At 47.5% G+C, this 25,836-nt stretch overlaps 1 protein-coding gene across 1 annotated transcript in view; it reads left to right on the top strand.

Annotated features, from left to right (window-relative positions):
- Inpp5d (inositol polyphosphate-5-phosphatase D) overlaps window positions 1-25,836 on the top strand; it is a 107,738-nt gene that overhangs the window by 29,263 nt on the left and 52,639 nt on the right. The window contains exons 3-5 of the mRNA XM_052192474.1: window positions 20,221-20,371; window positions 23,020-23,185; window positions 25,243-25,383. Coding sequence (XP_052048434.1) covers window positions 20,221-20,371; window positions 23,020-23,185; window positions 25,243-25,383 — 458 coding nt within the window. The remainder of the gene's footprint in view (window positions 1-20,220; window positions 20,372-23,019; window positions 23,186-25,242; window positions 25,384-25,836) is intronic.

Below are 25,836 nucleotides of genomic sequence, written 5' to 3'. Positions count from 1 at the left end.
ATATTCTTGCCCGGTAATGGTGGTACATGCCTTTAATCCCAGCACTCAGGAAGCAGAGGCAGGTGGATCTCTGAATTTGAGGCCAGCCTGGTATACAGAGTGAGTTCTAGGACAAACAAGGCTACATAGAGAAACCTTGCCTCTGACCCCTGTCCCCCCAGTATACATATATTTAGTAAATTAATTTTTATTTGGTTAGTTTACTTTTTCTGTGTGTGTATGTGTGTGTGTGTGTGTGTGTGTGTGTGTGTGTGTGTGTGATGTACAGGTAGGTACATGAAGGCCCAGAGTGAATATCTGTGGAGATCAGTGGAGGACTTGTACAGTTAGTTCTTTCTCTCTATTTTTATAAGGCATCTGAGGATAGGACCCAGGTCACCAGATGATGACTTGTGCGGTGAGCACTTAACTGGCAGAGCCATGCTGTCCCTGATTAGTTATTTTTCTCCCTACCTGCTATCTGCTATTAGGTGTGTGTGTGTGTTGTTATTGTTGTTATATATGTGTGTGGTATGTGTACCATTGTGCCTACAGTGCACATTACAGCTGGAGGTCAGTGTCTAGTGCCTTTCCCTGGTTATTCTCTTTCTTTATTCTTTAAAACAGTGTCTCCCACTGGACCTTTAGATCATCAATTCCTTTAGGCTATGGAACCAGTGAGCTGCAGGAATCCACCTGTCTCTAGTCCCCACCTCCAAGGCTGGGGTCACATGTACATACCATTACCTCCCCCTCCCGCTGTCATCCCTCCCCTCCCCCCTCCCCCCATCCCACCCCATCAAGGCTGGGGTCACATGCACACACCTCTACCCTGCTGCCAAGGCTGGGATCACACACACACCACCACCACCACCACCACCACCACCACCACCACCCTGGACGGGGTCACATGCATGCACCACTACACTGCCACCAAGGATGGGGTCACCTGCACCATCATGCCCTCCCTGCTCTCTATGTAGTTCTGGGGATCTGAACTCAGAAAATTTATAAACTAAATCATCTTTCCAGCCTGTCCTTTCTTTCTTTTTCTTTTTCTTTTTTTTTAAGATTATATTATTATTTCACAAGTCTATCCTGACTTATGAAAACTTTAAACAGAGCTGGGATGTAGCTCGTTTGGTACTTGCCTAGTTCTTGCTAGAACATAGGGAGCCAGCCCTGTGCTCAGTCCTCAGCACCATATGAAAGCAGCCTGGTAGCACACACCTGTAGTCCCTGTACTTGGGAGGTAGGAGTGGAACAGAAGATCAGGGTCATTTTCAGCTAAATACGGAGTTTGCAGCCAGCCTGGACAACACGAGCTCCGACAACAAAATCATTTTAGCTTTTCAGTTGTTTTTCCTGTGGATCCTAGATCTTGTGACTCATCAAACCTTAATTATCGGAAGAAAATAGTATTTTTTATTTTCTAACACTTTTATCATGTTTCCATGTCAAGTGCTTTATTTTGACATTTGGTATAAAATGGGGACTACAACTCTTCTCCGGTGACTCAGCAGCCTCAGAGAGTAAACAGTGCCCCTTTCCTACTGCCTCCCAGTTCCCCAGCCCATATGCTAATGTCTCACTTCCTCTCCTCCTGTTCCACTTATTGATTAATCTCTGCTTGCAATAATGCAGCGATGCCCATTGGTAACGGTGATATTCTTACGGCCTGTTTCTGATTTGTGCTCCAGAAGGAGGCTATAAATCAAGACCAGGACAGCAAAGGGGAACAGGAAGTGGGTAAATACAATGAGGGTCAGCAAAGGTCCTGTATGAAGGTTCTGTCCAGCCCACTGTGGACTTCTTAGGTAAAGCTGAATGCTAGGTGAGTGGTCAATACCAGACACCAGGAACTCTCAGGGGATAACCTGTGCATCCCATAATATGTTCCTTAAAGGAGAAAGAAATCTGGCTTCTCCAGGACCATTCCTGCTCCCAGCTGGTTCTTCCTCTCACAAGATGCAAAGGCTTTAGCTGTTTGGAGAAGAAGCAACTTCCCGCAATGTTCCCTCAGGTGAAACTCTGAGTTCTGAGGCCACCATTCTATATGTCCCCTCCTAACTCATGATGAACTCTGCCTTTCCCAAAGGACCTTTGGAACCCAGTGCTGCAGGGTTCACTTCCTCTCCCATTTGACACTCTCCTAAGAGTTCGGCTTGACTGACACTAACTTCTGGAAGGCCGTGTTGTGCCTTTATTCATACCACACTTACCGTCAAACTTCCATCTTCCTTTTTTTCCTCTGCTCAGAGCTCCAGCTTGGTTCTCATAAACTTCACATTGTCAGATCTAGCATGTTACTTCAGATCACCCAGGGTCTGCCTTGTGCTTCTGTCACCCGGAAGGGTAGAGATGCCTCCTAGCTGGCTGGTAGCCCTGTCTCAGTAAGTCCACATCCGATCTGAACAGCTGATGGAATGGAGACCTCTGTCCATGCTGACTTGAATGGGATCTCACTGAGCCTGTCTTTTTCTCTGTGGTCCTCAACAGCTCATGAATGAATCTCACAAGAAGCTTTGCTCAAATCCACTTAGATGACCTTGATAGTGGCAGGCAGGTGGCTGCTGTGATGCTGTGGTAATCAAGGCTTAGCACTGTAGGTTATCCAACGTTAATTATGGGCCAATGAGAAACAGCTCTTAAAATTAAGAGGCTTTTTTTCCCCCACATAATTATTTGAAGTTCTTAGCTTCTTTGGGGGAAAAGGGGGGTTCTGATGAGCTTGGGCATCTGTGACCCTGTGACGATACATGCCTGAAGTAAGGGACCGTCCTCCTCTTCAATGCCATAGTTCCCTCCTTGTCTACCATCTCACCCCATGTTCTGCTTTAGATACAGAAAAGGATCTTCTTGTTGTGGAAGGGGAGGGACTCGTGAGGTCCCATTGTAGGTACCCGAGGCCTGCAAAGCTTGTGACGTAGTTACAGGTAAAGGTGGGCTATGGAACTCTGGGTAAACGGCAGCTGTTGCCTTGGCAACAGACCTATACATTGCGTGTATGGCGTCACAAGCTTTGCAGGCCTCGGGTACCTACACCCATCACCACCTGAAGATCTATCGGTAGTTAGCAGTACTGTGGGAGGCAGAGTCAGTTTCATCAGTGGTGTCGCTACTGGTAAGGTATCCATGTTCCTGTCAATAACCTCTCAGCCTCTATGCTCAATGTCTATGCTCTTATGAACAACCCAAACTAAACTCATCAGTGTTAGCGTTCCATTTAAACTCCACCCCACAGTTACCTGGCAACAGCCAGGTATGCTCCTCCTCAGAGTTACCTGGCAACAGCCAGGTAAGCCTGGCCCACTATAAAAGGGGCCGCTTGCCCCTCCTCTCTCTCTTGCCTCTTGCTCTCTTACTTCCTCTCTCTCCCCATTCCCTTCCCCCTCTCTCCACGTGGTCATGGCCGCCTCTACTTCTCTACTCTCTCCCTCTCTCTGCCTTTCTCTGCCTCTACTACCCTCTTAACTCTCCTCCCCATGCCCTAAATAAACTCTATTCTATACTATATACCATTGTGTGGCTGGTCCCTCAGGGCAAAGGGATGCCTTGGCCTGCCGAGGCACCCCCCCTCCCCCACACTTCACCACACCCCCATAGAACATATCTTATACCTCTTTATCTTTTTATAAACACATCAATCAACATATGTGTATATATGCATGCACCCACACACACACACACACACACACAGACACTGCATAAATGAGAGATAAAGAGGGGATTAGAAATAGAAAGAGATCAGCAGGAATTTGAGGGGGAAAACAAAGGGTCATAGGAGGTAAATGTGAACAAAACGTGTGTGTGTGTGTGTGTGTGTGTGTGTGTGTGTGTAAAAACCTCACAATGAAGCCTATTATTCTGTATAATTAATGTATATAAATCTAAAAGATTTAATAAAGAGCCTAAATCTATAAGCAAGCAAACATACAGGGGCCTTCTACTATACAAATAAAGTATAAAAGAAACCAGGTTTCACTGACTGGATTGGTTCCCAGTGCACGCCCACTGTTCCCTAGACCGCTACACACTTTGCATTTTCTCATAGACCCTGCTTTGGCAGACTGACCTGACCTGAAACCTTACCCAAGACGCACATAAACCCACTGAACGGTGAACTGCAGAGTAAGCCTTCTCACCCATTGTGAAAGTCACAACTTCCCCGATCTGCCCTTCCCTTTAGGCCTCCCTTCCCCCAAGCTTCAGTTCTCATGCTTAGAGGTCTCTTCCTTCCCTGGGATGGAGTTTGAGTGTCACAGCAGCAGGCATAACTGCAGCTGCTTGCCTGCTTTTGGACTCCTGTCCCAGGTTAGACTGTTCCTGGGGGCAGCAAGATGCGTCAGAGGTTAACTTTCAGTTCCTCTGAGGACTGGTGTTTATTAAAGTCTACCTAACTGAACTTCTGGCCCCCAGTGGTCTGGGGCGTGCTATGCTGGGGAGCTGAAGGACCCGTACTATCATGACAGCTTGCCAAGCAGAGAACACTTTGTTCTTGTCCCTTTCCGGCATCTCTCAGCCTCAGACAATCCCACCACCCACCAAGGCAGGCTGGAAGCTTCCTGTTTTGGTCTGGGCCTTTGCCATCTTTAAGTGGGAAAATCTTTGACTTTGATGAATGTTCCTTTCCCTCTCCATTGCCCCAGCAGTTATTAACCTTTTTGTGACCACTGTGCTTTCTTCTGGATTCAATGTTGTTTTCTAATCCTGGGGCCATGCAGAAGGAAAACCCAGTATAGACAGGAAGCCCAGGCGATAGGAGATGATGCTGTTAAAATGGCCCTATGGCATATGAGGTGACAGACATGGACAGCCGTTCTTCTATAAGGAAAATAATGCCCCAATCATCTGCCAGTGTCTGTGGTGTCAATATTCCCAATAAGATCAGAGCCTCATTTTTCTAGTTGGGGTTTCTGTTGTCGTTGGTGAAACACCATTACCAAAAGCAAGTTGAGGAGGAAAGGGTTTATTTGGCTTATGCTTCTACATCACAGCTTGTCACTGAAGGAAGCCAGCAGGAACTCCAACAGAACAGGAACCTGGAGGCAGGAGCTGATACAAAGGCCACGGAGGTTCTGCTTACTGGCTTGTTTCTTATGGCTCAGCTTTGTTATAGAACCCAGGACTACCAGACCAAGGATGACCCCACCTACAAAGGGCTGGGCTCTCCCCCCATCAATCACTAATTGAGAAAATGCCTTACAAGATTGCTTACAACCTGAGTTTATGGAGGCATGTTTTAGAAAACATTTAATCTCCATCTGGCTCTCTACCCCGCCTTTGATCATTCAGGTCCCAGATAAAAGACATGCAACTTTTATATTGATAATAAGCTTCGAATGCACTAGAGCTGGGCAGATATCTGCCCTCTAAGCCATTCAGATCTACTTCCTTGTTACTAGCCCCAAGTTGTTACTTGCCATGCTCCATCTGGGCCGCTCTTAACTCCAACTGGCCAGCACGGCCATGTTTTCATAATTCACCTACCTGTGACGACTTCTCCACTTTCCATCTTCTCTCTCCTTGTGGTTCACCTCCAACCCCAAGCCTGGGAACCCCCGATCCCCACCTATCTCATTTCTGCCCAGCTATAGGCTGGAGGCATCTTTATTCACCAATCAGGTGAATCACCAAGATTACAGAGTGACACTTGAGTCTAGGAGCAGCTTCTCTTGTCCCTGGGGGCAGCCAGGCTTTGGGGACTAATATTTAGCATTATAATACATAGGAAAGACCAAACCTTAATGGAGGCATTTTCTCAATTGAAGTTCCCTCCTCTCAGATGACTTTAATCTTGTGCCAAGTTAACTTAAAAATAGCCTGCACACTCCTGGGCCTCTGTGGGGGTCGGGCAAATTCACAATCACTTCCACCCAACTTCCAGTCTCTTCAGGCCCTAAACTGTTACTCAGAGTCATTTTAATTCAGTATTTTTTTTTTCTTTTTATCACCTTTGGGGAGGGAAATTTTTCCCCAAGACCTCTTCTACAGACTTGACTGATCAGACTTCCCATTTCTCTGAGCTTCAGTTTATGCATCTGAAAAGTGGAAGCCAACGACACTTAGCAGCTGACTTACAGCGGATGACTTACCTTGGGCTTAAGGCAGCAGCTAACTTTACTCTTAGCCAAATAGATCTTATAATCAGTCCTCTTTCATAGACAAGGAGACTAGTGTAGCCTAAGAGCTTTAAGTATCACAGCATTCACACTCCAACGACAAAATGCCCCAATTAGAAGCAACTCAAGGGAAGTCAGGTTTATTTGAGGTCGTGGTTGAGAGGATATAGCTCACCGTGGTGGGGAAGCAGGATAGTGGGAGCTTAAGGTGACCTGCTTGTCTTACTGTACCCACAGTCAGGACGCTGGAAGAAATAAGCACTCGTGCTCAGCTGACTTTATCCTCTTCCTTTTTTTTTTAATAGAGTCTAGACCCTGCCCCATGAGAAACAGTGCTATCTGCATCCAGATGGTAACTCTCCTCAGTTAATCTTCCTGGAAATTCCTTGACAGACCTGTTGAGAAGTTTGTCTAATAGGTGGAGCTTTGAAATACTTTCTCTTGACATTTGACATTTGTAAATTTTAGCAACTCTAGGTCTTTGTTCCCCACAGGCTATAATTGGAACTAAATGGAAACAGCTTCAACAGCAATTTCTTCTTCTTCTTCTTCTTCTTCTTCTTCTTCTTCTTCTTCTTCTTCTTCTTCTTCTTCTTCTTCTTCTTCTTCTTCTTCTTTGTCTTCTTCTCCTCCTCCTCCTCCTCCTCCTTCTCCTTCTCCTCCTCCTCCTCTTCCTCTTCCTCCTCCTTCTTTTTTTCTTCTTCTTCCCCCTCTTCCTCTTCCTCCTCCTCCTCTTCCTTCTCTTCCTCCTCCTCTTCCTCTTCTTCCTTCTTCCTTCCTCCTCCTCCTCCTCTTCCTCCTCCTCCTCCTCCCCCATACCCTCCTCCTTCTTGGGGTGATTCTCCCTTGTGCCACAGTAGCCATCTCTCTCTACCTCACTCACACTGATTTTCAGCTTTTACAATTTTTCCAATGTTACTTATTCTTGCCCCTTCTCCTGCATTTGTTACTTTTAAATTTGTATCTACTTATCTGACAGGATCCCTTTCTGTAACCAGCCCTACATATTTTACAACTTTCTACAAATGGTGCTTTAGGCCTGGGAATAAACACTCAGACCATGAACGGGAACATTGTCTATTTAAACTGCAGCAACCCTCTGCTAGCATTAGCGCTCTTAAAGCCTCTGCCTCCAATCATGTTTTACTGCCAATGGTATCCACTAAAACTTCTGGCTGGGGCTGGGGTCTTCCTTAGAGCACCGTGGCAGTCCCTTCTGCTTGTAACTCTCAGCTTTGACTTTCAAGCCTTCAGTTTGGGAGCCCTGACATGGGGCAAGCCAGCAGAAATAGGACTTTGCCCAGAAAAATGAGTGCTAGCCCACTGCACCTACCTTCAACTCCATTGGGAAGAAAGATTTGGGGTCCCCTCACAGGCTCCTCTAAAACCCCACCCAAACTACCTTCTGAGCCCAACAACCTTGAATCTTCCCAATTGTCTCTGGCCACATTGCTCACCCTAGCTTGCAACTCCCTATGTCTGCCTTCCCCACTCATTCTGGGCCAGGCAGGTGTCCTCAGACTCCCACCCAGTCCTTCCCACCCTTTTCCTCACCTGAGAATATCCTTCTGTGTGCTGTTCTTCTGATAAAATCACTGACCACGTAGGTGGCTTGCTAACGCTCTCTAAGACTCTCTTCCTCATCTGTAACATGGAGCGGCCCTTCCTACCTGCGCCAGTCCCGCTGTGAGCAGGCAACAAGCACAGGCCCTCCTGATCTCCATGGCAGTCAGACATCATGTGCTTCCTCCCTTCGTCCTCCTCCCCTGCTAACTGGACGTGAACTCCCTGAAGAGTATGGTTTTCAACTAAGAAGGGCTTGGAGCCTGGGATTTGGGGTCCAGGAGAACCCTCAAAGGATCCTCTCTTTACCTGTTGTTTGTCTTGTGTCACCAAGAACTCAGTGTCTGCCCCAGTAGCAGTAGCTAGGGATGAATTAGTCACTGCTCCAAAGTGAGATAAGATAAGGAAAGACTTTGCTCTCCACCTACCTGCTGTCTGACCCTCCATCCACACATATGCCAACCATAGCCCAGTGACCAGAGCCCTATAAACTCACCAAACCAACCATCTATATGGGATACAATGGCTCAGGTTCCCTGTAACCTGACTGCCAGGGTGCCCTTACTCAAAAGTCCCCTGGAAGAATTCTGAGATACCCTGAGATAACTGTGCATCTCACCCCTCTTTGGCTCCTGTAAGCCATCTGCTCATCAGTTTGCCAGATTCTTCATGGAGAGAGGGGGCAGCTTCCTACCAGCATAAAGGGTCCTTGCCATTGGTCTTCAGCTGTCGCTCATTTGTGACAAACCAAACCTCTAGGTCCTGGGAAAAGAAGAGACTAGGGACCACGTCATCTCCCATTCTCTGCTTACTTTCGACCAGCCAGCCAGCCTCCTGTCCCACTCATAAGCAAGATCTACCTTGCTCCTGGATGATGGGACTTCGACAGGAGCCCTGTTCCACCACACCCAACTATCATTACCACCTTGACTTGCCAGCCCTAGGCCGAGATCTGTGCCAATAATAAAGGGGGGTGCTGCCCCTCCCCAGGCAACCCTGAGAGCACTGCGCTCTACGGAAGCTTGCCTGGGGCTGTCACCACCCCCTCACCTCCATCCATCCACGCACACTCTAGGGCGGTGTTTATGTTCCCAGTGTATCTGAATTATTACAGCTGTCTGAGCACTGCAGATGACCCAAGAGAGCTGCAGGTTTTATCCAGAAACCTCTAAAAGTCTGTAAAATCTGGAATGGTTTTATATGATCTTTATAAATTTGACACTTTTAGAGAAGATCTCTTTGAAAACCTTGCCCTCCATGTACATCTGTATGTGCATGTGTGTGCACACACCTGCACGTTTATGTGATAAATAAATGATCTACGGCATTACATAAACTGATTCTAAGAATGCTTTTTATAACCATGTTGAGATTTAAAAAAAAACAAAAAACCTTTTTGCGTATAACCAACTATGATATAGGCCATTTCCAGCCTGGTCATCTTTTTAAAAATAAATAAATAGATAGATAGATAGATAGATAGATAGATAGATAGATAGATAGATAACTTATTTTGAGAGTAAATTGACTTAGGAAAATTTAAAGAATAGTACAAAGTGCTGGACGGTGGTGGCGCACGTCTATAATCCCAGCACTCTGAGAGGCGGAGGCAGAGGCAGGCGGATTTCTGAGTTTGAGGCCAATCTGGTCTACAGAGTGAGTTCCAGGACAGCCAGAGCTATACAGAGAAACCCTGTCTCAAAAAAAAAAAAAAAAAAAAAACAAAAACAAAAACAAAAAAAAAAAACAAAATCCAAAAAAACAAAAAAAAAAAAAGAAAGAAAAGAAAAGAAAAAAAGAAAAAAAAAGAATAGTACAAAGAATTACATTTTTTCCTCTCTCATTTTTCCCACTGAGCATTTTGACGTATAATATGCTGATCATTCTTCCTCATACTGCCACTGCTGTTTTTCTGAATTAATGGAGAGGAATCGTCTGACAGTGCCCTATTACCTCTCTCTCCTTCCTAGCCGAATTCAGCCATCAAAATCAGGACCTTAACACAGACCTACCATCCAATCCCATAGCTCCATTCAAATTCCTTCAACAGTCTTAGCAGCAATATAAAAATATCCTATTTGTGTATCTATATGAACCATAATTTATACACATAAAATAATTTTCCTTCTGGACCAATGTTACCACGATGGCTGCCAAATGCTAACGGCCTCTTCTGTCATTGGTCCCACAGTTATTAACTGATGTTACGCTGTGGGGAAAGCTTCCCTTCTGATTTATTTATATAAGGATAAAGTTGTGAACTCTCATTTTCCTCAGTGGATTGTAACTGTCTTCATTACTCATTTCGATGTTCAGATTGTGCTGGCTGCTCCTCCTGCCGTACATGGTGTTCCTGGCTTGTTTTGACAAATTGTCTTCACGTTCGAAGCGTGGCTTTACTCCCGAGACCACTCCCTAGTGATTCCCAGCCTTCCTAGTGCTGCGACCCTTTAATACAGGTCCTCATGTTGTGGTGACCCCCAACCATAAAATTATTTTTCATTGCTCCTTCATTAACTATAATTTTGCTACTGTTATACATCAGAAGGTAGGAATTTTTGGAGATAGAGGCTTGCCAAAGAGATCAAGACCCACAGGTTGAGAAGCACTGCTCTAGAGCTCTGTGTGTGTGTGTGTGTGTGTGTGTGTGTGTGTGTGTGTGTATTACAGGTTCTTCTGTGCTTTCCTGGTCCCAGATTGTAGGCTCTTAGCTGAATTTAAGGACCTCTGTGTCTTTGTAATGGTGAAAGGTGTTCACACCCAAGATGTGAACAGTGAGTATGCTGTTCCTGTGCTGTCACTTCTAGGCCCTCTCAGCAGACAGAACCAAGAAGTGTGTGTGTGTGTGTGTGTGTGTGTGTGCTCATGTACAGTTCATACTGCTACTTCCCATTCAAGTGCACATTGACACAATTTCTCTGCAGCTCCTTCCCCAGCCTGGCTTGCATCCTTCTTCCTGTTTCCTGGCAAGTATGGAACCAGTACCCTGCTCAGCCATCCCTTTGGTCCCGCCATCTCCGTGGCTTCTCAGGATCTGTATACTTCTGTATCTCAGTCTCTACTGTGCCTTCAGCCTAAGTGTCTCTGTGTCCGTCTGTGTCCTTACCATTTCCAGGACCCCAGCTCAGAAGTTGGCTCTAGTGACTACAAAGGCCACGAAACAATGAAATCGTGTTAATAAAAAAGGAAAGGGAGCTGAGCATGGTGGGTCACGCCTATAATCCCAGTACTTGGGAGGCTGAGGCAGGAGGATCTCAAGTTCCACTCTAGCCTGACATATATGGTCCAGCCTGGGCTCTAGAACAAAATCCTATCTCAGGGAGAGAAGAAGGGGGATGAGCTGTCTTCCGTGGGGATATCCTTTAGAGAAACCATTCTCAGCCTTATAACTGAAGACAGATTTCTGAGTCTAAAGCAGTCCCCCAAATTATTCCCAGCCCAACCTCCCCCTTTCCCCAGGCTTCTGGGCCTCTCTAGCTGGCCACGCCTCCTTAGCGTATTGGTGTTCTAGCTGTACCCAATCCCATCCTGCCCCTCTCTCCTTTCTTCCAACCTACCTCCCTGGTTCAAGTACAGCACCTACTCTTGCTCCATACTGCTGCCAAAATGATGTCATCCTGACCAGGGGTGGTGGTCTGCACCTGTCATCTCCACACTCAGATGATGAGTTTGGGCTATGGTACAAGAACTTGGATCAATCAATAAATAAAAATTAAAATATCAAACCACTTATACTACATAAATATATACCCCCAGCTCTTAAATGCTCCCCAAAGCTTCAAAACCCTGTTTAAAATAATAATAATAGCAATAATAATAATAATAATAATAATAAATGCTACAAAACTCCAGAGGCCCCAGAAATCATGCGCTCTCACCTTCACCCATATGGGATCTGTTTGTCAGAGGTAGAGGAGGTGACTAGGCATTGAGAAGAAGGCAGAAGGGAGGTCCAGGAAACCTGATGACTGCAGAGACAAGAGAGGGCAGAGGGACCTATGGAGAGAGACTCAGAAGCTGGGAACTGGCCACACTGAGAAGATGGTAGATGTTGGTATCCAGAACACAAAGTCTTGGTCAGGACAGTTGAACTCTGAGCTTCCCTGACCCCCATCCCCACCCCCACCCCACCTCCACCTCACCCCTGCCCCACCCCCACCCCACCCCTACCCCACCCCCGAAGACAGCTCAGCTCTCAGACCTTCTGGTTTGGTTGTATCCGTGGAACGCCCTTAAGCCTGGACTGAATCTAGCCCATGCCTGACCCTCAGTCACCAGCTTTTCAACTTCAGAAGCCCCAGGGTCCTCACTAAGGAGTAGAAATCGAAGGCATGACTACTGGCACCCCTCTGCACAGCAGACAGATGTGTTTCCCCTACGCCCTGTCTTCCGACTTTCCCCTTGGACCTGAAATGAGTGCTTTGATATAGTGGGGTCACACGGGGAGCTCTCTGGTTCCCACTTCCCACCATCTATATGATTGCCATGGTAACTGGATAGGCTGGCCTCAGAAAGGCTGAGTAGCTGAGGCCCACCTTGGATTCCTGATCCTCAGTCTCGGCCTCCCAAGTGCTGTTATTGCAGGCCTGCGGTCCAACTCTGGACAGTCTTTTCAACCTAAAATGAAGGCTGCCCCAGCCTTCGGGGGTGACCACCCAGAGCACCACACTTCCTGCTCAGCGGCGGGCAGACTTCCTCCCCTGTGCCTGGTCTATTTCAGTTCTGCATTTAGAGATGGCAGACAGTGCTGACATGAAAACTATCCTCTGGGAAGTTTCAGCGTGTCTAGGGTTCTGACCTCCCTGGCCTGTTCTTCCTCCCCCAGGAGGGTGTTTTCAGTCATCCCCAGGACTGAATCTGAAAAAGCAGCCAGCAGTCTGAATACCAACTGACCTTCAGCCGACCTTAGTCAAAGGCACTAATGCCCTCGTCTTCCTGAAACCCCTGCCTCCACCCCAACGGGCAGCCCTCCATACCCGAAACCTTTGTGCATGGTTGTGTTCCTTCCAGGATATTGCTCCCTGGTAGATACAGACGCCAAGAGATAGAACAAGATTTTTCCCTCTAAGGTCTAGCTGGGCAGTCCACTTCCCTTCACTTCCCTCCGCTCTTCTAACGGCGAGGTCTGTTTTATGGAGCAGATGTATCTCAGAGCAGTGGTGGGCTGTGGTTATGTGACACAACAGTTTCCCCTGTAAAAAAGAACGTGGGCTCTAAGACTGGTTTTCTTAAGGCTCTCATGAATGTGTGGAGGAAGCAGGAGTGAGCTGTCATTCAAAGCTGGGCTCCTTGAGTTGTGTCTACGAAGGCCTTATAAAAATGCTGCTTCTTGATACTCTGTGTAGACATATTAGCTAATCTGGGGCAAGGGAATAGACTACACTTCCTTTCTCAAAACGTTTCCTTACCTTATCTTCTTGTGTGTGACTTTTGATTCTGAACATAAACTCATCTCCAGACTGTTAAGCAAATCCCAGAGAGAGATCTAGCTATCTCAAGCCTGAGATATCCCAGTTACAAGCATTATTTTAAAGTAGGAAAATCCTGAGGCTGAAGGTGGAGCACTTTGGAAGGGCACAGGCCACTCAGCATGTGCCACACCCAACACCATGTCACACCCAACACCGTGATGAAGATGTTTTTATTGGGTCTGCTCTTTCTTTCTTTCTTTCTTTCTTTCTTTCTTTCTTTCTTTCTTTCTTTCTTTCTTTCTTTCTTTCTTTCTTTCTTTCTTTCTTTCTTTCCTTCCTTCCTTCCTTCTTTCTGTTTTTCCTTCCTCCTTTCTTTCTTTCTTTCTTTCTTTCTTTCTTTCTTTCTTTCTTTCTTTCTCTTTCTTTCTTTCCTTCCTTCTCTTTCTTTCTTTCTTTCTTTCTTTCTTTCTTTCTTTCTTTCTTTCTTTCTTTTGAATCAAACTGCCTGCCACATGCTCTAGTTGATCTGTTAAAAAGAGAAGGGATTCAGCCCTGCCCAGTGGAAGAGGAGTGTCACCATGGAATCTCATGGTCCATGGGTATCGTGAGGTGTCATTCCTGAGGGGCACAGTGAGAGTACATCAATACATAGCTCAGAAGCCTGTTAGAGGCACACAGCTAACTCGAGATCTTTAGGGTTCCTTCTCCATTTCAAAATGACTTGGTGCATCTTTTAAGGAAGGCCATAGCTGCAGAATGAGGAACAAAAGCTGGCAGCCTGGGCGCTGAGAATCCAGAGCCACACCCCTCCCCTGGCAGGGAACATGATCAAGGCCTTCTTGATCTGAGTCCCATGTCACATGTGACACGCAGGTGCTGCTCTACCATTGTGAATGTACCGCCCAGAACCTTCTCTTTGCTTTCTGGTCCATTCTCACTGGGTTTAGCCAGTGAGAGCCTTGGCCAGGTGGTAAGACAGTGAGAGGAGCCGGTGAAGAAGCAGAGGGGGGTGGGGCCCTATGGCCCTGGCTCCCTCCCTCCTCTTCTCCTGCTGGGTGCCTCTCTGGGATCCAGCACTATCCTTCCCCTGGGGAATTCCAGCTGCTTCCTCTGCTGTTAACTCTAGAACTCTCCTCCTCTACCTACCAAACTCTCCCCAAACGCCAGTTTTTTATGGCCATCTGCATCTTGCTAGAACTATGACTAATGCCTTTGTCACCTCTCTTGACCACATTTTACATTTTAAAATAGTTGAAAAAGCATCACCTTTGGGATTGTTGGGAGGAAAGGGGGTACACTGAGCCCCACCTCTTACTGTTTCTATCTCCAACCCCAAGCACACAGAAGGTATCTAACCTAGTTTTATTTCCTGTTGCTGTAACAACAAAAAGCAACTTGGGGGCGGGGAGAGAAAATGTTTATTTTTGCTCACATTCCACATTACAGCCCTTTGTCAAGGGGAAGTGAAAATGGTAGCCAGGCAGGGATGGCGTGTGCCTTTGGTCCCAGCACTCAAAAGAGAAGCAGAGGCAGGTGGATCTCTGGGTTTAAGGTTAGTGTGGTCTACAGAGTGAGTTCCAGGACAGCCAGGGCTACAAAGAGAAACCCTACCTTGAAAAGCAAACGTGAAAGGAAGGAAGGAAGGGAGGGAGGAAGGAAGGGAGGAAGGAAGAAAGAGAAAGAGAGAAAGAAAGAAAGAGAGAGAGAGAGAGAGAGAGAAAAGAAAGAAAGAAAGAAAGAAAGAAAGAAAGAAAGAAAGAAAGAAAGAAAGAAAGAAAGAAAGACCAACTAACTATATCCACAGTCAAGAACAGAGAGAAATTAATGCATGCTCAGGGTCTCTAATCACTCTTACACAGTCCAGGACCCAAAACTAGAGAATGGCGCCTCCCACAGTGGGCTGGGTCATCCCAATCAACTGAATTAAGACAATATTCTTCTCCTGTTCCCTGTCTGCCCACCCCCCCCACACACATGCCACAGACCAACCTGATCTAGACAGTCCCTCATTGGGTCTCTCTTCCTGGTTAATTCTAGACTTATGCTAAGTTCACAAAACTACAAACTCTTGCCTGTCATTCTGGCCCCAATGTGAGCAGTTGCCGCACCTCCAGATTTCCAGGAAGTATGGTAGACCTAGATGTCGTATAGAGGGAGACCTGGCTCCTGCAGGGAGGGGGACCTCTTAGGCAGGTGGATATGTGCCATATCTGATATAGGAGGGGGCCTCTAGGCTCATTACTAAAGGATATTCATTCTTGTTCCTCTTGGCCCACAGCCAGTACACTGCCGCCTAGAAGATTCTTCCCATGTGTTGGTTTAGGCTTAGTGAGGTTTATTGGCTGTACAGAGCTAGCTATTCACTAGCCACTCTGCCTGGACACAATGCCTTTTAAGCCCATCTTTTGTAGACATATAAAGATAGCTTTTTGTAGACAGGCAGTGGTGGTGCACACCTGTAATCCCAGCACTCTGGGAGGCAGAGGCAGGTGGATTTCTGAGTTCGAGGCCAGCCTGGTCTACAGAGTGAGTTCCAGGACAGCCAGGGCTACACAGAGAAACCCTGTCTCGGAAAAAAAAAAAAAAAAAGAAAGAAAGAAAGAAAGAAAGAAAGAAAGAAAGAAAGAAAGAAAGAAAGAAAGAAAGAAAAAAAGATAGCATTTTGTGCTGTGACTCCAAGGGGCCCCTTTCTCTGGCCCGTTGGGACCCATATCTTCACCATCTCCTCTGTCTCTGTCTGCTGCCTGTGGAGGCAGGCTGCTTCCTGCTGGCCCACATGGCATAACAATTGAAATTTATCTCATGGGAATTTGCTTCCCTTAGGGCTCCTGTATTCTCTCTGGGTACTAGAAGTACGAAACACTCAGAGCTGTCCCTGAGCCCTGGCTCCTGGGTGGTGAATCTATATTATAGTGTGGCCAGATGGCCTTTGTAAGGACATTTCTCTGTCAAATAGACCCAGGCATCCACCCGGCCTCTTTGCCTCCTGTCTCACCCCCATCTGTCTCTTCGGTTGACCTTGTATATGTGTATATTTATTGCATATAATATATATATAAATTTTGTTGCTATAACTGATTACCATAAACAGGGTCATTTGTAAAGATTAAAGATAGGGCATGTAGCTTGTGGGTAGAACATCTGCCTAGCATGAACAAGACCCAGCCAAACACGTGTGAATAGGGTCTTACAGCTTATTTGGTTCACAGTTCTGGATGCTGGATGCCTAGGAGCAGTGTGCTGGCTTCTATCTAGCGAGGGCCTTCTCGCTGCACCACAGCATGGCACAGGGTATCCTATGGTCAGACAGCAAGTGTGAGCTGAGATTGCTTTTCCTCTGCAAGAAGAGCCACTGACACCATCACACCTCCCCGCCCCTCATTACAAAGGCTTTACCTCCGAATGCCTCTGAATTCCATGGGAATACAGGGATTGCCTTTCTAACAAGTGGGAAGACAGTCCAAACTATCCCACCCTTGGGGAGTCGTGCCTATGGAAGGTCGAGGAGAGCCTCCCTTCTTAGCAGTGCCATTCCCAACTGGTTCAAGCTCATGCATCTGCACGGAGATGCCTGCTTCACCATCCTTGAGATTTGGACTCAACCCTACACTCCCTATCTTCCTGGAAGCCTGACCCGACTGGGCAGTCGCTCCCTGGCCTGCCAGGCCCTGCTCCCTGGCCTGCCAGGCCCTGCTCCCTGGCCTGCCAGGCCCTGCTCCCTGGCCTGCCAGGCCCTGCTCCCTGGCCTGCCAGGCCCTGCTCCCTGGCCTGCCAGGCCCTGCTCCCTGGCCTCCATGACTGTGCAAGCAGGAGCATGGGCCAGGGAGACAGCTCTCAGCATTCACAGCTGCCTCCAGCCCCTGCCTCCTCCCTGCAGGGATCCCTTTAGCTTCTCCATTCCTCTACTTGCTGAATACACAGCCTATTCACCCACCATTGTTTCCTCCCCTCCTCCCATCCGCCAGCAGCGTTGCACATGTCTACAGTTCAATAGAGCAGCATGCGTCCAGTTTCTGTGTTTGGTTCGGGCTTTTTTTTTTTCCTGCTGTATAAAACAATGTGCATCTCAGCTTGCATGCCCCCTAAGCCCCAAATCACACCAGCACATGCACATGCACAGTCCTTAGGCATGCTCCCACTCCCTGCTGAGACTCCTTTCCCAGATTCACACACTCGTCAGCCCACCTCAAATTTCTTTGATATTTTCCTGCTCTTTCCAAATGCCCAGTGGCATGTCATTGATTACCCATAACCCCCCCCCCCCCCCCGGCAAGACCACACACCTTTACGACTGCTTTACTTGAAATGAGTTCACAAGTCTTGCATCTCATCAAACTGTTCTTGTTATTCCATTCTTGTTTGCATTTGAACCACTGAAAGAATATTCTGGAAATCTTGGCAGGGGCTGCCACTCAGGTGGTTAACAGTGCTTACAAGAGATTGAGCAGCATGGGGCTTTGAGGAGACAAGGGAGTTTATTGAAAAGAATAAGCAGATGGCTTTGCTAAGCTCTCTATAAATTTACTTAGACAACCTAAGCCAAACAGCCGCACGTGCAGACACACATACACACACACACACACACACACACATTTTTGTGTGCAAAGGACATGAGCACACAAGTACACTTGGAGAGAGGGAACCACTCAGAGGGATGCCTGGGGCCCATGTGGACAGCCTGAGTCCACAGAGAGTGTTCTCACACAAGGGTTGTGACCCCACCACAGTGTAGAAGACCCAGGATCCAAGGTTCAGAGACAAACCTGAGAGCTTCCTTAGTTGTACCAGGTGATTGTCTCATCACCATGACAGAATACCTAACAAAAGCAACTTGAGGAAGAAAGGAGTTAATTTGGTTTACGGTTCCAGGGGACACAGTCCGCAGTGATGGGGAAGGTACAGCAGGAGAAGCAGAGGCCGCTGGCCACACCTTGTCCAGAGTCAGCAAACAGTGATGAATGCTGGTGTCAGTTTGCTTTCTCCTTTTCACTCTGTCCTGGACCTCGGCCCATGGGATGATGTCACCTACCTTTAGGATGGGTTTTCCCACCTCAGTAAGCCTCACCTAGATAGGCCCAAAGACTTGCAACCATGGTGAGTCTTAATCCTGTCAAGTTGGCAAGATACTTGAGTCTGTCCTGTTTACCTGAGATCCTGAAGCTGCCAGGTCAAGGTCATACCAACCCTCCCAAATCAAGCAGCCAAACCATCAGGAATCTATTGTAGATGTGACTGAGTCAGCTGCCTGCTCGCCCTCCTGTGAGGACTTTCTCACCCAAACCCATGTTCCTATTGGCCTGGTTTAGCCCAAGCAATGGTTTCTTTCAGCAAGAAGGCAGCTAGCTGGCCCTAAAGAAATGGCTCAGCCTCTGATCTCTAAACCTGAAGATGGGCACAAGTCATTGTTAAAATGATAGGGGCAGCTGGATGTGGTAGGTCATGCCTATAATCCCAACCCTTAGGTAGCTGAGACGGAAGGATCTCATGAGTCTGAGGCCAACCTGAGCTACAATGTAAAACATTATCTTAAAATAAAATAAGTTAAATAATAATAAAACAAGAGTGAACTATGGGCAGACATTGGCCCAGGTGGAAGGATTATGGCCCCACAAAGCCACAGGAGACTCACTAGACAGAGTGTGTATGTCATTACCTGCAGCAACTTGGTCTCTTGCTCTAGTCTGGCTGCCTATAGGGATAGCTGTCTTAGCAAGGTTATACGTGGTTGGTTGAAGGGCATCATGGTTGGGGCCGGGCTGGCTGTTCAAGAAAGACCTTGAATTTCCTGTTGGAGCTGCCTCTTCCACCAACATACAAAAGAGTCCTGGTCCAGAGTGTTAGAACAGTAGAGCAGAGTCACTTCCATCATCAACAGCAGAGGCACAAACTGGTGAAGATCCCTGTGTTGCTTGCACCACTTTCTGACTTTGGGCTGAAAAAACAAACAAGTAAACATAATTAAGAGAGGCTAGGGAGCCACGTGGTTAAAAGCCTTGGCTGCTCTTGCAAAGGATTCTGAGTTCAGTTCCCAGCACCCACATGGTCCCTCACAAGGATCTCTAACTCTAGTCCAAAGGATCAGATGCCCTCTTGTGGCCTCCATGGGCACTGCAGTCACATGGTACACAATAATTTTTTGATCTTAAAAAATGTAACTAAATAATAGTGCACACCTTCAATCCCAGGACTCAAGAGGCAGGAACAGAAAAATTTCTGTGAGTTCCAGGTTAGCTAGGGCTTACATAGTGAGACCCACTCAAACAAACAAACAAAAATTAGAATTTAAATAAATGGGAAAAAATTACAAGAATGAATTTTCCTAAGTTTTAAAACAATAACCACCAAGCAGTTATGGTGCATGCCTTTAATCCAAGCACTTAGGAGGCAGAGGCAGGCAGGTTTCTGAGTTCGAGGCCAGCCTGGTCTACAGAGTGAGTTCCAGGGTAGCCAGGGCTACACAGAAAAAGCCTGTCTTGAAAAAACCAAAACAAACCAAAACAGAAAACAAAAAACAAAAAACCAATAGTCAAGTGTGGTGGCACAAGATTGTAATGTTTAAGCCCTTGAGAATCTGATGCAGAAGATGTAGGAAGCTTACTGAGCTTGCGTAGAGTCCTGGGTTCAATCCTCGGCACTGTAAAAATAAGTCATTAATAAACAAATTGTTTGGGCCAGGGGTGTCACTCGCAGTAGGGCTGTGTGCACTACTGTGTGAGAACATGAGCTCTATCTTCAATACCAAAAATAAAAGATAATTTTTAGAAATGGTCTTGGTGGGAGGAGTAAAAATAGCTCTCTGTTCACCACACACACACCTAAACTTGTAAAAATAGAACTCTTGGGCCTTTGAGATTATTTTTAAAAAACTGGCATTTTCTAATTTGTATATAATAAAAATATACTAATTTTTATAGTAAAGTACTTATAGAAATGATTTTTAACAGATGGAGAGAAAAAATAGTTTTAAAAATACTGCGATTTGTACTTTTGCAAAGGGCTCCTGGGAGCCACTGGCTACAGGATGTCAGGGGTGGGTGGAGAGCTTTTTCTGGAATATGGTCACTCCCAGTCTCTGCTCCAGGGGGCCTGTGTGGTTGGGTGACAGTCTAGTTAAAGTGTGCTCCGTCTTGGGCTTCTGTCCTCAGGCTTCCGAAGGCGTCCCCATGAGGTTCTTCACGAAGCTGGACCAGCTCATCGAGTTCTACAAGAAGGAAAACATGGGGCTGGTGACCCACCTGCAGTACCCCGTGCCTCTGGAGGAGGAGGATGCCATTGATGAGGCTGAGGAAGACACTGGTAGGAAGGGAAGGAGAGGACGGCAAGGGTGGGGAGGTGCCCGCGGGACTCGGGTCCAGGCTCACAGGTGCTTATGGACTAGAGGACCTCTCTGGGGGTTGAGACATCCTTTCACAGGGGTCCCGTAGTACCAGATATCTGCATTGAACTCCATTACAGTAGCAAAATAATAGTTACAAAGTAGCAACAAAATAATTTTATGGTTGTGATCACAACACGAGGACCATATTAAAGGGTTGCAGCCTGAGGAGTCCTAAGCACCACTGGATTAGACAGTCTTGCTATCTAATGGTTGGTCAATGGAAATGGTTGGTTGGGAATACGGCTCTGAAGTCAGGTGTGGACTAGATCCTGCTCCCCGGCTTATTGTCTTTGTGGCCTTGGGGGACTTTGACTCTCTGACCCACAAGCTTCCCTTTGAAGAGATTAGATAACAGTAGCACATTTTAATCTCTCAGGATGTCACAGGATCAGATGATCGTGCGAATGGGACACCATTCGCCATTTACGGTACACAGCAAACGCTCTAGACATGAAGTTGCCATCAGTTTCATCGCTGTAATAAAACAGTGAAGATACTCCATGCAGCAAACACTCTAGACATGAAATTGCCATCAGTTTCATCATTGTAATAAAATAGTGAGGATACTCCATGCACATAAGTGAGAGGGTGGGAAAGTGTTTCTTCACGAACCATCACTAGAGGCAACCAAAATGATCACGGTGGTATATGCCACAGGCTATCTGAAAATTTAGGAGGCTGAGGCAGGAGGAGCATGAGTTTGAGCTATCCTGGGTTCCATAGTAAAACACCACTATCTGTAAAGAGGCTTCTAAAATGCATTGGAAAAAGGTAGTTCCCGAGAGTTTGTGAAGGCCAGCACAGAGACAAGGAGGCAGTTGTGGAGAGACAGGTGTACAGAGAGCCCTGCAGCAGGACGCCCTTCTTTTTCACCTCTAAGCTTCCTTGCCTGACAGAAGCCCACAAGTTACCTCCTGAGCCCTCAGCAGGTCAGGGAGTTCCCAGTAGGTTCCCTGGCGAAGGCATTAGACCCGGAATGTTGACATCCCAGGCCTGGCTCCTACTTGTCCCTGGTAAGAATATGCCGGTACATTCATTCAAGGTGTCCTGTTGCAGCGTGGGCTAGCTGTGGATTGCCTGGCCTCTGTTCCAACCTTCTGCCTTCCTGGAGACCCTCCAAAGGGCAGCCAGGAGAGCTGCCTCACCATCCTTTAGGAGCTTCAGAGGCATGTGATGACGTACATGCCCTAGATGGCCATGGTGCGAAGCCTGCTTAGATGGGGACTGCCCTGTCTCCTCTGTCTGACCTCTAGAGATCAGTAGCTGAGGTATAGCTGAGACCAAAGCTCACAAGAAGGCCACAAGGTCACATGGCAGCCTTGACATCATCCTGTAGACATGTCCTTGACATGTCACCTCTCTCTCTTCCCTCAGGCCACCATGCTTTTTCTCAGTGTGTACTGCCCCTGGCATTCCACTGGAGGCAAACCCTCAATGCTTCCTATAAAGGCTCCAGAGAGAATCTCAGTCTCCTGACCTTGACTTCACCTCCCCAGTCAAGGTCTGGTCACCTGCAAGACCCAAAGCTAAGGGACATCCAGTGCCTGGACCAAGGCATCTGATCTGTCTTGGGTCGTCTCAAGGGCCTGCAGTTCCAGGGCTCCAAATAGATTCAGAGCTGTCTCCTTCAGCTGGAGAGAAAGGAACATGCAAATACACTGCGGGGAAAGACCCCTTGTTCCTGTCAATGCTGTGGCTAGACACCAGGGTGGTCATTAGGGGTCACTTGGGCAGTGCTGTGGCTAGACACCAGGGTGGCCATTAGGGGTCACCTGGGCAGTGCTGTGGCTAGACACCAGGATGGCCATTAGGGGTCAGGGCAGGGCTTGGGCAGAAGTCCTGAACCTAAATGTCCCAGGCACCTTGACTTTGTTCACATAAAGGACATTTGAAAATGGTGGGCAAGGGTTACAATCTCCCAGATGAAGGTCAAGGTATTCGTTTGATATTTTAGATCTCAGAAGGCCCTTTCTAAATCTCTTTCTGAGGGTCTAAAAGAGGGAAAGGAAGCCTGAGGCTGGAAAGAATGGAGAGAAGGAAGGCAGGAGAGGAGAGGAGAGGAGAGGAGGGGGAGAGGGAGAGGGAGAGGGAGAGAGAGAGAGAGAGAGAGAGAGAGAGAGAGAGAGAGAGAGAGAGAGAGATTGAGATTGGGTGGGCTTTATTTCCTGCCCCTAGGCCCTGGCTATACTTTGTAGACCCTGAGAACCAAGTCATTTTGCAGATCTGCTGATCGATCTGTCCAAGGCCAGCAATCATGAAGGTGCCCCTGTTGAAGGTGCCCCTGTGCTTCTCAGGGCCAACTGACTCAAGGAGGTCTTCATGAGCAACATGGTAGGACAAGACCAGAGGCTTCAGATCTAAGGATCATGAAAGCAGCGTTGCCTCAAGAGGCTCCCCATCTAGTCAGCATGGGTATAGGAAGCAGAGGAAGAATGGGAACAGTGGGGCAGACTAGGACCTGGAACTGGGTAGCCTGGACCTCACGGGGCTGTGATAGAACAGCAGAACAGGGCTGTAAAGACAGCAAACTCACTCATGGCATTTGTCCCCGCTGTTCTCCTGGTAGAAAGTGTCATGTCACCACCTGAGCTGCCTCCCAGAAACATTCCTGTGTCTGCTGGGCCCAGCGAGGCCAAGGACCTTCCAACAGAGTCCCCCCGACCTCCTGAGGCCACCCGGCTGAGTCTCTCCGAGACGCTGTTTCAGCGTCTACAGAGCATGGATACCAGTGGGTGAGTTTCTACCTGGAGGGTTCCCCCGGAAGCCAGCCTGTGCCTAGGACCCAGCATCTAGCGCCCAGGCATGCACAGGCCCCAACTGCAAGGAGTGGCAGGCCTACTTATTCATAGTAAAGTTGAAAGCCAACGTCTGTCTTTCCAGTCAGGACTATCTCCCTGCCCCCAAGTCTTTCCCCCCCCCCCCCCCCAGACAGGGTTTCTCTGTGTAGTCCTGGCTGTCCTGGAACTCACTCTGTAGACCAGGCTGGCCTCGAACTCAGAAACCCACCTGCCTCTGACTCCCAAGTGCTGGGATTACAGGCATGCACCACCATGCCTGGCCATTTTTTTAAAAATTATTTATTATATGTAAGTACACTGTAGCTGTCTTCAGACACACCAGAAGAGGGCATTAGATCCCATTACAGATGTTTGTGAATCACCATGTGGTTGCTGGGAATTGAACTCAGGGCCTCTAGTAGAGTAGTCAGTGCTCTTAACCACTGAGCCAACTCTCCAGCCCAAGTAATTTTTGTCCTTAGTCCATGCCTCTGTTAAGATCTTTGCATTTTTCTTGTGGTATTTTTATGATCTCCTCAGAGTATTTTTTTTTTTTTTTGTATAACTTTTAGGTCTTTCTGCCCTGTAAGAGCAAGATTGTTTTTTGTGTAGAAGGTCACTGCCGTTCTGTAGTCAGATGGCACCCCCACACCCACGGTCGTCCACGTTCCTGAAGTGTTTCTCGTAGGAAATCACTCCGAGGCTGCTCCTGCCTGGCACACTACATCCTACCACAGGCAGCTGCAGGAGGACCTCTCCATTCCACAGCCACACCTTAGTCTGAGAACAGTAGCCGCAAAGCCCAGGAAATACAACATGACTGTCCACATGCTCTATCCTCACACGGCTCCCATGGGGCTCCGGGATGGCACTGCAAACTTATAGCTTCATTAACAGAGTACACAGTGCTATGTGACATTACTTGTAGAAGAACTCCATGAAGTGCTAGGAGAAAGGCTGGCTGCTAAGGGTTGGAGCCCAGGGAGCACATGGTCCCGGGGATACGTGACAGTGGTAAGGGGATCAGGTAATACAGCCTGACTGAGAGGAGGCAACATGGGTTCCAAACTAGGCCAAACCAGCTGCTGTGGGGACAGGCCAAAGTCAGGCCACCTCAATATCCACTACCTGGTCTCACATGCTTGGCCCTAATCAGATACGGAAGCCAGGCATGGTGATATGTGTCTGTCATTGCAATACTTGGGAAGTCAACTGGATGTGGTCTTATACCTATAGTGCCAGCACTGAGAGGACTAGAAGCTGGAAGATCAAGAGTTCAAAGTTAGCCTGGGCTGCACAGGCTCCCTATCTCCCCCCCACCACCTTCCCACCCCCAACCCCAGAGAAAATAAAATTAATACTACATTGACTTTCCAATGGAGGCCTGAAGTGACTCCAGCCCCTCTATACTGTGCTCTGGGTTACCTTTGACTGAGAGTTTGGACTTGGCATGAGGCTCAGACCTATTTGTTATCTCCAAGCTAGATTGTCCTTCCAGCCCTCGGATTGCAGCTGTATGAACTAAGGAGACAGAGAACTGACCCCTCCACATGTTTCTGATGCTGTCCCTTTAAAAAACAAACAAACAAACAAACAAACAAACAAACAAAACAGATAGAGGCAGTACACACTTTTGATCCCAGCACTCAGGAGGCAGAGGCAGGCAGATCTGTGTGAGATGGAGGCCAGCCTGGTCTACAGAGTGAGTTCTAGGAGAGCTGTATAGAGAAACCCTGTTGCAAAACAAAACAAAACAAAACAAACAAATGACAAGAATAACCATTTCTCAGCCTGTCACCCCCTCCAACAGTTCCCCAAAGTGTTTATCGCAAGAGGTACTGTCCGTGGCCTTTACCTGGCTTTGATCAATTCCTCTGCCTCTGCAGTCCCACCTGAGGGACCTTCTTCACAGAGGCACACAGGTCTCCAGAACATGTCTCTACCAAAGATCGGGAATCATCCTCAATGTAACCGGTAGGGGAGAAGTCTGTCATTATTTCTTTGTTTCTCAGGCTCCCAGAGGAGCACCTGAAAGCCATCCAGGATTATCTGAGCACTCAGCTCACCCTGGATTCTGACTTTTTGAAGACGGGCTCCAGCAACCTTCCTCACCTGAAGAAGCTGACTTCACTGCTCTGCAAGGAACTCCATGGGTAAACTCCTGAGGGAGGGGTTGGGGAGCTTCATGGTTAATGGGAGCCAGTGGATAATGGGACCCCCTACCCAGCCAGGAGGATGGCCATGGCAAGAGAAGGTGCTCATTAGAGTGACCCTGTGTCTCCTCTCTGTCCAAATGTCTCTGCAGCGCCCACAGTAATTGGACAGTGGGCTGAGTCTGGAATGCTCCATGCTCCTCAGTGTTTGAAACTCTTGTTCTCATAGAATCTGAACTCTAACTGAGCTGGGAAAGTTGGCCATTTGTTCATTCATTTATGAGGGGGTGAGGTGGGGGGAGGGGTGCATATGTATTCATGCTGGGGATGTAGGGCCTTGTGCATACTAAATACATGTGCCTATTCTGTGGTGTTTTGTTATTTGTTTGTTTGGTTGGTTGGTTTTGGTTTTTTGAGACAGGGTTTCTCTGTGTAGCCCTGGAGGTCCTGGAA

Source organism: Apodemus sylvaticus, chromosome 9, assembly GCF_947179515.1.
Source record: "Apodemus sylvaticus chromosome 9, mApoSyl1.1, whole genome shotgun sequence".
In the NCBI taxonomy this organism is placed as follows: Eukaryota; Metazoa; Chordata; class Mammalia; order Rodentia; family Muridae; genus Apodemus; species Apodemus sylvaticus.
The sequence above is the reverse complement of the archived record's forward strand: the minus strand, read 5'-3'. Positions and strand labels throughout refer to the sequence as shown.